Genomic DNA, 14,134 nt, shown 5'->3' with positions numbered 1-14,134 from the left:
AATGGTCTTCTGGTTGCCACTGTACATCTATTAAATGCACCTTGAAACTGTAATACTCTATTTTCTTTTGCTGTCTCATTATCTTTTTTGATTTGTTGCACGGCCTTGTCAAATGCCGGTCCAAACAGAAGCTCTCCTTTGTAGGGCATGTTGATGGCAAATACTTGGACTTTCAGCTTGAACCCCAAAACTGTTAGCCAGGCGTGTCATGTCAGTGTTTTACTAAAACAGATCTACTTCTAGTGTCCACTGTATTAGGAGCTGACTTGAGGTATGTGTTTTGATATCATCTGCCCTCTTGTGTTACTGTTTTTGCCCTTTTCTGATATAGCTCTGGGAGATGCTGCATCAGATCATCAATTTTCTCCCATTGCTGGTGGCCATAGCGGTCAGGAAGTGTGAGAGAATTTGCAATCCTCCACTGGGTTACAGCCACCTCTTCCCACTATTCCGCCTACCAACTCTAGCCTATTACTGTCTTTCTCAGCAGTTCATTGCTTGGATGGAGAGCTTTTACAGATTTTTTCAGCTGTAGTGATGATTATCAAGTTAGCCTATGTGCTGCCCTCTTAAACAGTGGATCCTGGGACAAGTGCTTACATTTCTTCTCAACTTAAGGAGTCCCAGCAGTCAAAGAAGTGGGTTCTTGAAATATATCCTTTCCGTGGTCCAATGCTTGGGATCACTGGGTTTTTTCTCTGGCTTGGCATGAGGGCCTGCAGAGGGAAACAGGGCTTTGTCTGTACCTCAACACTTCTCTGAAGAATCAGGATCGAGGTACTGCGCACCTCTTCTTGAGTGAGCTTGTACAAGCTCTCATCGCTCCTTCTCCATTCCATCTGCCTTCCTGTGGCTTGAAAGAATAAAGAGCCCTTACGATCACTCTTTAAAGTTTTACTTCTTTTGTAACAGGGCTGCGATTTCAACATCACATTGACATTTCTTGCACTCGACCTTGAGCGCCCAATAGTTAGCATCGAGAGAGTCAGCATCAACTTCCTTTTTGGTGTTGTGAGTTTCCTTCTGCTTGACCTCTTTTGACTTCTCTTGATCACCCTTCAGGGTCGAAGTTGACTCTGATGGTTTGTCTCCTGCAATGTGCTTAGCATTGGACCCCTGGGGCTCTTTATCTTTTTGCTGTCTTGCCAAGACAGATTATATCATTATATGATAATATCTTTGAAATTATTTGAATAACTTTTTCTGGGGAAACACTAGTGCATGTCTTGAGAGAGATATTAGAGCAAAAGATTTTAACGAGTTCGAAATATGACACTGTTTTGTGCTGAAACCCAAAATACTTTAGGATTTCTAAACTTAGGAAGGAGAACGCACCCAAGCAAATTGGAAGGTTGAAGTGGGGCAGGAAATCTCAAGCTGTATTAATATACGCTCTTTAGATAAACTTGTCTTTTTTGTCATATTACTGTTAGAGTTCCAAACTAAAAATTGCAAACTAGGTTAAAAGAGTTATATACACAAAATGATTGAGGTGAGTCTTATTTAAAATGTCAGCCAATTACTGTCAATGATCTCTATGAATTATGCATGTAATGTAACTGTTTGCTTTACGACTTACGGTTAAACTATCTGGATTGGGAACAGTGGTTTCAGTTTCCATTTATCTTCTTTTAATACACAAACAGGGCTATATAATATAAAATTCAGTCAGACAAAAAGTTGCATTAAAATAAGTCTTGATTGTCTTTGAACTTACCCATTGACATCAACTCATTAAGAATATTCAGGATATTTAGTGAAGTCTGAAGATCTTTTGTATTCTGCAAAGAAAATAGATACTACAATTGCAAAGCATGTCCAAATGTGAACATAATATTCTTCTTGCCAAAATTTTGCATGTGAGTTTGTGTGACATCCAAGTAACGCAACAACATTCAGAATACAATACATTCAGAAAAAAATTGACTTCTAAGCACAGAGGTGACTACGATGTATTCTTTAACTGGTTATTTTTTTTTGGGGGGGGGGTTATCACAAATGACACCTATTTCCTTTTCTTGATATTGATATCACCTGTCTAACGAATAACTTTAAACCATTTATCACAATATTCTTGCTGCACCAAATGACACCCAAAACACTTAGAGATAAACACAAAGTATCTTTGAGTTTGTCTATTTTTTCCTTCTGTGTAATACTACTGTTTAAACAACAGGGTACATTCAAAGTGAAAAGCTAACATTTGAAAATAATAGTTTGAGCTTGGGAAGATCTAATTCCTGCAAACAACACAAAACCTCACACATTGCTCTAACAAAGCTGAAGGAATAGGGTGTTGGAAGTGGTTACAGCTCTTTTAATCAGGCGTCGACCATATTCCCATCTCCTATAGCCTTATAGCCCGCCGTAGAGGGCTATACCGGCTATTAAAGGCCCTCTCCAGCGTTAAATGCCCCGAGCCAAAGGCGAAAAAAAAACAAAGCCTTTTGGGAGCGTGAGGGAATTAGAATCCCCTCAGGTTCCCTGAAGCCTTTGTTTACAGCCAGAGCTGTGAACAAAGAAACATTGGAATGTTGGAGCTCCAGGCTTATACCAGCCATTATAAGCCCAGAGCACTCCATTGTTTTCAATAGAGCTCCCAACATTCCAATGTTCTAATAACTATTATAGCCCCTTCTAAGATGCATAGAATACAGAAATGTTGTCTGCTGGTGAAGGGACAATCTGACAGGTGAGAAATGCTTCACCCCAATTTCGACCAACATTTGCACAGTGATACAACCTTTAGCCTCTCCCACCAGTTTGTTTTCAAGGATTGGCTAGCTGCCTCCACATTAGTTAAGACACGAGTATCTTCAGCTACACTGTAACCATATTTTAGTAGCACTGCCCAGTACAGACTTTTTTATAACATGAAGCTTACTAAATTCTATTATTGTCTCACTAGTGGAAAGAATAAGAACACAAAATCTCTGAAGCATTGGTTATTTTAGAAGGGCAATTGCTTTGAGTGTGGATTTCCAATCAACTACTCCACTGCTGAATTGTTACAGCAACTGATCATTGCAGGGGATCCAATATCGTTCATGTGTGTCTGCTCAAACTTAGCGCAGTTCAGCTCTTAGTATCAAACATTCCATAATGTTCTCTATGTTTTCGATTGCATGGCAGACATCGGCTCTCTCTGCAACTTTGTGAAATTCCTGTCGCCTAACACCTAGGAAATAATGATTGAGGTCAAGAACAACATGTCTGCCTGTTTACTTGATCCACAAGACAAGTCAGTTCAACAGCCAGTTTGCTGTCACAGTTTGATGTGGGAAAGAAATTGTCTAGCATCAGCAATGCTATGCATACATTTGAACACAATGGCACATATGGTTCATTGTCTTCACTCTTAAGGTGTTAGGGTGGGCCCTCCAAGAAATGTAGTAAAATGTTAGCTCAACATGAATGTCTGATACCGCTTCCAATATAAAAATGTGTACTAATGTGCATGTTTAGCTATTGCACTAGCCTCTTTTTAATGGACCAAACCACTTAATTTGTCATCCTTCCCCTCATTCTCAGCTTCCTGAGAGCCTTTACCTCTCTACTCTCTCCTTTGTGGCAATGCTATAGTTCTAGAAGTTTGCTTGCACTAGGACTAGCCCTCTTCCCCTACTATGGGGACAAAGTTGCTTAAGAAAGGAAGGAAATGTGAAATCATTTTTATATCTGCTTAAAGTGCTACCAAAGAGTTATTGTACATCAACACACATTTAAGCACACTATCATTTTTTATTCTACAGTTGTACATTGCACATTTAGACAAACTGTTCAAGTAAGCCTAGCCTCATTCTGAAATTGTTAAAGACAAGGGGGAACTCCAGATCAAATGTCAGCTTTCTGAAGTACCCTACCTTCTTCTCGAGGTCGTCTTGCATTCTTCAGAGCAGAAGAGCTATGCACCTGCTTGATAGTTTTTGTTTAATCACATGTCCTTACTCCATTTGCTGCACTAAAGATGATGTCGAAATGTAGAAGAAAGAACTGACTTTAGCACTATGTAGTTCTACAATTCAGACGGTAGATCACACTTAGAATATTTTTCTAGTAGCAACATTTTTGTATTTAACATGTGACGGTTATGAGCTTTCCCGGGTGACTGTTTCCTTTCACAGAATCTGGTGCACTGTGTGCTGGGAAAAGTCTTCATTCAGAGATTAAATGGGATAAGCGGTAAGCCAGACTCCACAAAATGACAACAAGTGGCAAGTTAAGGAAGAGATTTCTCCAAGGGGACTGGGATAGACTAGAGCCCAGCACTGGGAACAGTGATTTGGCCAGATAGTCTAAGCACAAAGAACACAATTAAGGTGAAATCTGCTCAGAGTTATTATTTGTTGTTTTGCTCATTCTATGTGATATATCTCGATGTGTCAGAAGTGCACCAAAGTGTTGTCTGGGCAGAAGACTACTGGATAATAGACTGGCTGAGTATGTAAAAATCAGAGGAGTCCCACAGCAGATACGGTTTGTGTAATTCATGGTATGGAGTGAGAGGGTTCTAGAGAATATGTGAGTAATTGGAAGGCCGGCAGGAGTGCCAGTACCCAAAGCACAGATGCTTGAAAGATGAATGTGTGGGAGAAAGAAGACCTCTGATCCAGCCACACCACCCCATTCTGGGTGCACAACCAAAGACCGGCTGAAAGCGAGAGGATCTTTTTATTATTTTTATTATTTTTTTAAATATATTTTTATTGAGTATTCATTTTACCTAACAAAAGAAACATGGAACTACAGCATACAGATCAGATCAAAAAAGGCACTCCACTTACTAAGGGAGACCATGAAGCTAATAAGTAGTAAACCAATCATGGGTCTCTAAATCCAGAAGGGACCGAGAGTCCCCCGAAGTTGATCCACTGCCAATGATAGGTTACACAGGGCAGACCACTTCCGCTTCGGCATACTCGTTCACTCCCCACCTGTGATGTCACCACAAGTGTAAAATGCTGGCAAATAGCTCTGAAGTGGGCTCCAAATGTCTTTGGGTCAAGCAGTGAGCAGCAGCAGTTCCTAATAGAATTCCATTTGTTCACTACAATAGATCAGAAAATAGAGCTACTGCTTATATTTAGGTGCTTATATTCAGGCGACCTGCAACTACCCCAACAGCATGTGTTTCGACTGCAGAAGGGCCAAGGCTGTACAGCAACGGAAAGAAGTGAGCACATTCGACATCCATCTCAGTGGTGTCACCCGGGATTCATGCCATGTATCAAGTTCTATTATCTCAGAGTGGGCTGTTAGGATCTCTCGCCAAAACTTACTGACGCCGCCACACTACCACAGGAAGTGCAGAAAACTTGCGTACTCCTGGCTACATCGTTCACACCTAGAGTCCTGAAGCAGTCCGAACTTGTGAAGGGCTTGGGACGTGTAGTAGGCCCGGTGTAAATAATTGTAATGAGTAATGTGCAGCCAACTGCTGGCTGATATCTTACCCATTTGCCCACAGAAGAAGCACCTCATCTTGTCTGGTATATTAAGGCCCAGCTCTTCCTAACACCCAAGTTTTGCCAGAAAGCGATCTAAGATAGTTTCCTCCAATGCTGTTGCGTGCAATATATAAGCTAATCGAGTTGTGTTTGTGGCTGAGGGTCCTTTCTTGGTTTCAAAAGCGTAACTAATATGGCCGCTCGCATGGATGGGGGATAGATGTATGTTCATACAATGCAAACCAAAACAACGCATGCCATTATAGCGCATTTTTTACATCGCATGCACCGTTACATTGCATGCATTCACCACTCAAACCATTACACCGCATTTCCCCTTCACATGCATGCAAAATACCTTCTCAACGCACACAAATACCACGCATTCTATTACATCGCAAAATTCTTCCTACCGGCCCCAAAACACCAATATAGTAACCTACCAAACACACTACGACCCTCTGACACATACCCTCAACCCTAATCCCTAAACACTAAAGCCTATAAAATGACCCTACATTACGACCTCAACCCTAACCCCGAAAGCCAAAAACAGTAACCTACACTACTATTAACCCTAAGCCCTATCCCCGAAATGCAAAAACAGTACCCTATACTACTATTAACCCTAAGCCCTATCGCCTAAAGCCAAAAACAGTCCCCTGCACTACTATTAACCCTAAGCCCTAATCTCTAAAGCCTAAAACACTACCATATACTACTTCCTCAACCCTAAGCCCTAAAGCCTAAAACACAACCATATACTAGTTCCTCAACCCTAACTCCTAAGCCCTAAAGCCTAAAGCCTTAAACACAACCATATACTACTTCCTCAACCCTAATCCCTAAAACCTAACACACTACCCCCACTACACTCCCCATCAACTACTCTAAACCCTAAAACACTACGAGTCCAGCGTTGTCCTTACCCGTCTCTCGTTGTGGTTCCAGCATTGTCTCCCCGTTGTCTGTGTCCCAGTGCACGACCCGTCCATTACATCCCATGCACTCTAAAAGCATGCATTGTCAAAGCGCATGCGAAGTAATGAACCTACGTATGTAGGATGTAGTGAACGCACGCGTCGTAATGTCACGTGCGTTGTGATGGCACGCAATGTAAACGCATGCGTTGTAACGCATGCGTTAAGATGGTTGTCTCCCATGGGGGACAGGCTGTCTGTAGGCCTTGGTCTATTCAGCCCATTCTGGAGGGTGCGATTGAAGTCGCCACCCACAGAAGGGTGTTGGGGTGTGTAGCGAGGACCCTTTCCCCATAATGTGTCAAAGGAGGTCGGGTCATCTACATTTGGGGCTTAGAGGTTAACAATAGTCACACTGTCCCACCCAGCCATCCCCAGATGGTGGCGTGGTGTCCCAGTGTATCTGTGCATAGTCCAACTGGAGTGAAGGGAACCCCTCTTTTCGCTAAGATAGTGACCCCAGAGGTGTGGGTGGAACAGAATGAGGCTACATAGTATGCCCCCCACCTTTTGCAAAGGAATGATTCCGGTGCACCATATCTTTGCTGGGGCAGGCAGAGGAGAAAGATTTTCCATGCTGACACACTGAAGCGAGACACTGAGGGTCCTGAGGGTCCTGCCCGCAGACACTCCAGTACGCAGCGGTCTGACATCCCTCATGGGGTGTCCATCTTGAGACCAAAACAGGGTCCTTCATTCTCTCAGACCCGGTAATGGGATTGGATTTATCCCAGGGAGATTCTAGGCTCTACAACTACATACATGCTTGGTACACTTCGATACATCTAGTTAGGGTTTCATCGTAGGAGTACGCATTATTATTGTAATGTAATCATAAGCTATATATTATTTATTATTTATTTATTATTTATTTGTTTACATTTGTATAGCGCGACAGCTACCCAAAAACAGTTTCCCGGCGCTGGCAGATACATAACTGTTGAAAAGATGTAGTATTCATAGGCTAGGCAGGAACAAAATTACTGATTAAACAGCCAGGTCTTTATGGCTTTGCGGAATTGGACAAAATTTGTTTCTGGGCGCAAATTTAGGGGGAGAGAATTACACAATTTAGGTCCCAAAAGTGATAAAGACCTGCCCCCCATCCTAGATAGACGGATTTTTGGCACGCTGAAAAGACCCTGCGATGAGGATCTTAAACAGCGTGCAGGGAGGTAGGCATGCACCAGCAATTTGAGATATTTTGGGGCAGAGCCGAATTTAATTCTGTGCATGAAACTCAGAGTCTTAAACTTAACTCTATTTTCAACTCTGAGCCAGTGCAAGGTCTTCAGGTGCTCAGACATGCGTTCTCTCCTATGACATTTACACAGCAGTCGGGCTGCAGCATTTGGCACTCGTTGGAGACGTCTCACAACAGCTTGTGATGACCCTAAGTAGAGAACGTTTCCATAGTTAAGCCTCGAGGTAATGAAGGCATTGACTACAGACTTTTGTGTGTCTTCAGGTAACATCCATAGAATTTTTCTAAGCCATCTCAGGATGGTGAAACACGTGGCAGTGAGCTTGCTAACTTGAGGTTGCATGGTAAGACCTTTGTCAATTATAAAGCCCAAGTTTCGCACTTGGTCGGATGGTGTGGGAAGAGGACCCATTTCTGAGGGCCAATGCCTAATACTCCACAAATCCGGATTTGGGCCGAGGATTAAAACCTTCGTTTTGTCACCGTTAAGCTTCAACAGATTTGCCTTCATCAAAGTTGCAATTTTAGTAAGACCTGCCTGCAAGGAAGATGGCGAGTTTTGGTCTGTGTTTGAGAGAGAGAAAATTATCTGAGTATCGTCCGCATAGGTGAACATGGTCAGACATTCATCTTCAGCGATCTGCGCAAGTGGGGCCACACACAAATTGAACAGCAAAGGGCTGAGCACCGAGCCCTGGGGGACCCCATATGGGGACAGATGGATACTTGAGTACCCAGTATTTGAATTGATCTGAAAGGATCTTTGAGTTAAAAATGAGGTGATCCAATCTAAGGCCTTGCCCCTCACACCAATGGCAGAGAGGGATTTTAACAGGATACTATGGGAAATGGTATCAAACGCAGCGCTGAGGTCGAGTAAAATTAGCGCAGCTGAGTCTCCTTTATCTATTAAATTGCGCAGAAATTCCGACACCACCAGTAGGGTCGTTTTGGTCGTAAAAACCTGGGCGAAAGCCTGACTGCGTAGAGTGGAAAATGTCGTTTACCTCTATGTAGTAGGCAAGATGACTATGAACATGCTTCTCCAAGAATTTGGAGAAGACAGGCAATAAGGAAATAGGGCGAAAATGTGCCAGAATTTTAGGGTCGGCCGTCGGTTTTTTCAACAATGGTGAAACCGTTGCATGTTTCCACATTTTGGGGACAGTGGCTGAAGTTAGGGACTGGTTTAAAACCTGGCAGATCACATAGAGATGCTTAATATCAAATTGCTTGAGGACTGAGATAGGGAGAGGGTCAGCAGGAGAGCCAGATTTCAGTTTCCCGATTATCTTTTGAAGGTCTTGGACATTTAACTCAGGCCAGACAGTAAGTGGCTCATATGTCAACTCCGACTGGAGGGAGGAATTTTCATGGTTAACATTTATTTCAGTGAGCCCCAACTGTTGTTTAAAGATGTCAGAATAGATTGTTTCAATCTTATTAGTGAAGTAGTACGCCAATTCTTCACATTGGGCATCATTCAGAGGAAGGGGTGCAGCAATGGTTTGAGAACCCGAAAGTTCTTTGACTAGGTTAAATAAGGTTCTAGATTTATTAGTGGCTGCCAAAATGGTCTATGCCACATAGCCAGCTCGAGCTGCGGCACAGTCTTTATGATAAAGCTTAAGCTCCCTTCTATAATTCAGGCCAGCTATTGGGGAGTAATCCTTCCTCCAGAGGCGTTCAAGACGTTTTGCATTTGGACTATACCGCTTTCAATGAATCATTAAACCATAACGCAGGGGTGTTATGTGCCTTGAGTTTCTTGTTCGTGAGTGGCAAACAGGTATCAATGGCCTCCTTGAGCCATCTATCCGTCATTCTAGCCACATTTGAGTCGTCAAACATATCATCTGGGACTGAATCTAGGGCTAATTTCAAGAGATTCATATCGAGTTTCTTCCAGTTCCTGTAACCATACAGGGCTGCTAAGTTAGGGGGAACAGGAGTCTCAGGAGTCTCAGCCGAAAGGTTAAAATATGTAATAAAATGATCTGTCCAGTGAAGGGGCAGGGCAGGGAAGCATTGGAGCTGAGGAAGACTAGCGAAAATAGGGTCTAATAAATGGTCACCTTCATGTTTGGCCCCGGTATTGCACAGAGTAATATGCATGGCTGCCAAGTCATTGATTAAATTAATGGCTATATTATTCTGTGGGTCATTCTGATGAATATTTAGGTCACCTACTATCAGAAGGTTGCTAGAGTTGACCAAAAATGAGGCAACTAGATCAGAAAACTGAGACGTCCAGGTTTGTGCGGAACCGGGTGATCGGTAAACGAATAAACCAGTCAGCGTGAAATTAGGAAGTAGTGAGAGTTTAAAGCAGGCTAGCTCACAAGCATTCAAAGAAACTGGTTCCAGAGTGCATTGCAGTGATTTTTTAAAGATAATTGCTATCCCTCCCCCAATTCTTTTAGGTCTATCCATTCTGACTATTACATAGTTTGGTGGCAGAGCTTCCGCAACATCTGGGCCTGCGCTGTCATTCAGCCAGGTCTCAGTTAAAAACAAGGCATCTAACGTTTCGTCGGATAGAAGGTCATAGATGTTTCTTTTATGCTTACTTAGGGACCGGCAATTTAGACTACCAAAGCGCTAAGTCCGCAGCGACTTACAGTCTGCAGCCGACTATCTACATAACTGGGGAGTATCAAGCTGTATATTACATGTGGAGCATGTGCTAGTGCATTTCCGATCATTCTGAAAAATCTTACATTCTTCATTAATTGATCCCCGAAGTGAATGCAACATGCTTGAGGAATAAACCTTTGTTATTGGGTCAATTTGGACAGAGGTCTGGGGCCCGGGGCCCAGTCGGGCGCAGACGGGCTCACCTTCGGCGCGCCGCCGGCACGCCCGCTGCGCCGTCAGAAAGTGATGTTCATTTTATTGGCTGAGAGGAGGGTGAAAGGCAGCCAGCATCTAGAGCGCTCGCCCTGCCTTCCCCCCAAGATGGCGTCTGCCCCTCTCTCGCACCAGCACCTTAATCGGCTGTGCGAGGAGTGGGTTCAAGGAAGAGGTAGGGACAGTTTTAATGTGCAAATAGCAATATTTCAAGGTGCCAGCAAGAAACACACAATTTTAAAAGAATAAAATTCGATTGTGACACAGAAGTAGAAATTGATTAAAAATAAACCTCAATTTAAACACAAGGTTCTGCCTGGCCTAGCAACCCCCGGCTTTCCGCCTCAAGGGTATACAACACCATTAATCTGTGCGGCCGCGGTTTTTGGTGCTTAAAATGCTCCGGGAGGGCGGGAGGCAGCCAGCAACTAGAGCGCTCGCCCTGCCTTCCCCCCAAGATGGCGTCCGCCCTCTCTCGCACCAGCACCTTAATCGGCTGTGCGAGAACTGGGTTTAAGGAAGAGGTAGGGACAGTTTTAATGTGCAAATAGCAATATTTCAAGATGCCAGCAAAAAACACACAATATTAAAAGAATAAAATTCGATTGTGACACAGAAGTAGAAATTGATTAAAAATAAACCTCAATTTAAACACAAGGTTCTGCCTGGCCTAGCAACCCCCGGCTTTCCGCCTCAAGGGTATACAACACCATTAATCTGTGCGGCCGTGGTTTTTGGCGCTTAAAATACTCCGGGAGGGCGGGAGGCAGCCAGAAACTAGACCGCTCGCCCTGCCTTCCCCCCAAGATGGCGTCCGCCCCTCTCTCGCTCCAGCACCTTAATCGGCTGTGCGAGGAGTGGGTTCAAGGAAGAGGTAGGGACAGTTTTAATGTGCAAATAGCAATATTTCAAGGTGCCAGCAAGAAACACACAATTTTAAAAGAATAAAATTCGATCGTGACACAGAAGTAGATATTGATTAAAAAATAAACCGCAATTTGAACACAAGGTTCTGCCTGGCCTAGCAACCCCCGGCTTTCCGCCTCAAGGGTATACAACACCATTAATCTGCATATATTAATTGTTTTAGCACTATGGTAGAAATCTACCATCCATTTACCCTGTCGGTGCTTATAAACATTTATATCTGTTTCAGTTTTATGGTTGTTTCAGCACACCTAATTTACACTAGAAAGACGCTGGTTCAATAAATGCTGATTGAAAACGTCCCCACCGTTTAGTCTGCGTGTTTCTGTGAGACAAAGTGGGCACGAGTGACTGAGCAAAAAGTACTGTACTGCTTCCACGGTCCCTGATGGGACAGGGTTGTCCTGTTCAATAGTTGCAAGGAACTATTCTCTCCTTGGTAAGAGGAGTTTACAGTGGCACTGTGAGCTAGGTGGTATACAGGCGAACATTCTCGGTGGGGGTGTCTGGAATCAGCCTGGACACCAATCCAACAGTTTATGTTGTCTTAACGCGCAGATCCTATATAGATTTATATGAACTACATGATAATTCCAGTAATCTAGCATATCAGACACAAGGAGATGATGGACAGAGCGCTGAAACTTTTCAGACACTCACCCCCAGTCACAGATTTGGGTTGAATCCATCATCGTTCTTTAGCTCACTTTGCCACCTCTGTTCAGACCCAGCTATATGCAAATCAGTCTTCACCTTGTGCCTCATGGGAACAGTCCAGCCCTAACTCCCTAGCCAGATCTTCCCTGAACCGGAAACAAGCATCCTGGGACCGGTTTCGGGGTAACACCACTCATCAGTCAGGCTAGCTTGAATCCAGTGACAAAGTGAGCAAGGGACCCACGTCTGGGTAGTCTCTGCGAACTTAGGGCGAACAAAGCAAACACAAGGAGATGATGGACGGAGCGTCATCACAGACATCACCAAAATATTTGTCTCCCGAGGGAAAAATAGCAGGTGGCTCTTCTGAAGGGGGTTTGAATGTAGCCGGAAAAGAACTGTGCTGTCGACACCCCATCCTCGAAGAGGCGCAGGCAGATCCAACATTGGCATCACAGGTGGGAACCCTGAAGGACTGTGCACTGTAGCCGATATGGGTTTGATCACAGATCCAGAGGGTCGCATTGACACCAAGGAAGGTTACGTCTTGGAGTCAGTCAAGGCTTCTCCTGCCTCCTTGGGGCTGAGATGCATACCAGAGGAAGGCGGAGAACCAAAAAAGAGCATGAAGGGAAAGATAGTATTCCCTCAACTGATCCAAAGCTGTCTTAGTGCCAGGGAATACTGGAAGGCACAGGGCAGTCGATCCGCTCCGACTCAGCAACGGAGGAAATGGAGGTGTGTTAGAGACACTGCATGTATGTGGTAAAGTCGGGGAAGACCGCAACTCTGACTGCCTACGGTGTGACGTACCAAACGACATCGAAGACAAAGGACTTCAGGAGCTGGCCCTCGAGCGGTCCTCAAAGGGAGAAGAAGACACTGACCGACAAGGGACCTTGGACCCCCACGCCGCTAACAGTGTCATGCAGCGCTCCTGCAATAATGACGACCACAGCTGAAGACATGAGCCGCACCCTTCGGGTTTATGGAGCATGCCCAGACACTACATGCAAATAGAATGAGGGTGTTGGGTCGACATCGTAGCCACAGGCCCTCGAAAACATCCAGAAAAGGGGCCCACTGTGTCACTGACAAATGTCGAGACAGGCCAAAAATGGCCAGAGGTACCACTCTCCAGATCCACATGGAAGCGCAGAAAGGAAGAAACTGACATCAGCACATCCCAGGAGGGCTTATATGGACTCTGTTGACATCGCATCCAGTGGACGACGTCGCTACAGAGTCGCTTGACGCCCTCTACCGCCGTGCAGAGGTACTACGGTAAAAACGTTTCTGGATCCAATTCTGGCACCTGGGGATAATTCAAATGTAAGGAACCTGCGGCTAGACGTCTCTATCAGATAATATTTGTAATTTGAACTGCACGGTTTTTTGTACACCTGATGATGCCTTCCTCAATATGCCACAGAGAAACGAAGATGAGGTACATATTCTACCTTGAGAAAGAAATTGTCAACCTATTGCTGATAACATGAAAATGACTAAAGAGTTGTCTGAATTGCTTTCTTTGTAGACCTCCCCATTGTGGTCCACAGAAGATAATGTGGGGTGCATCTTTTTAAATGAACCATTAAAGATTAAAATAAATCCTATGAAAAAGTTGCCTAGTATTTAACAGCATCCTCTAAAGCCTGTAGCTCTCACAGGAATCATCATGTATCTTATCAAGCAAGGTGTTCTGGTACAGATTGCTGGCAGATGTGATACTCCTAAGCTCCTCATCATAAAGGTCAGAAAGACCAGTGTGTACAGATTTGTCCAAGATATTCAGAGCCATGAATAATGTGGTTATCCTCAGTTTCTCTGTGGTTTCCAAACTTGTTACTATCCTCTCCTGTACTCCCACAAATGCACAATGGTTAACCATGGTATATTTGTGTTCAACTTACTTTTCCAAACCCATCTATATAGAGGGTCAGTTTCTCTTTGCGTTATCGTCAAGTGGCTCTCAGCTGGTGTGGCGGAGACTTCCTCAAAGGTTTACTGAGTCTCCTTCAACCTTTTTCCAACCTTTAAAAAAAGATTGACATCTTGGCCATTCCTGG

At 44.0% G+C, this 14,134-nt stretch overlaps 1 protein-coding gene across 2 annotated transcripts in view; it reads right to left on the bottom strand.

Annotated features, from left to right (window-relative positions):
- Nucleotides 1-14,134, bottom strand: part of AGTPBP1 (ATP/GTP binding carboxypeptidase 1) — a 1,139,154-nt gene that overhangs the window by 813,832 nt on the left and 311,188 nt on the right. For both annotated transcript variants that reach the window (XM_086961295.1, XM_086961296.1), the window contains exon 5: nucleotides 1,718-1,781. In XM_086961295.1, the coding sequence (XP_086817421.1) occupies nucleotides 1,718-1,781 (64 nt within the window). The remainder of the gene's footprint in view (nucleotides 1-1,717; nucleotides 1,782-14,134) is intronic.

Source organism: Lissotriton vulgaris, chromosome 3_1 (assembly GCF_964263255.1).
Source record: "Lissotriton vulgaris chromosome 3_1, aLisVul1.2, whole genome shotgun sequence".
NCBI classification, from domain to species: Eukaryota; Metazoa; Chordata; class Amphibia; order Caudata; family Salamandridae; genus Lissotriton; species Lissotriton vulgaris.
This window is presented reverse-complemented; position numbering and strand designations above follow the sequence as displayed.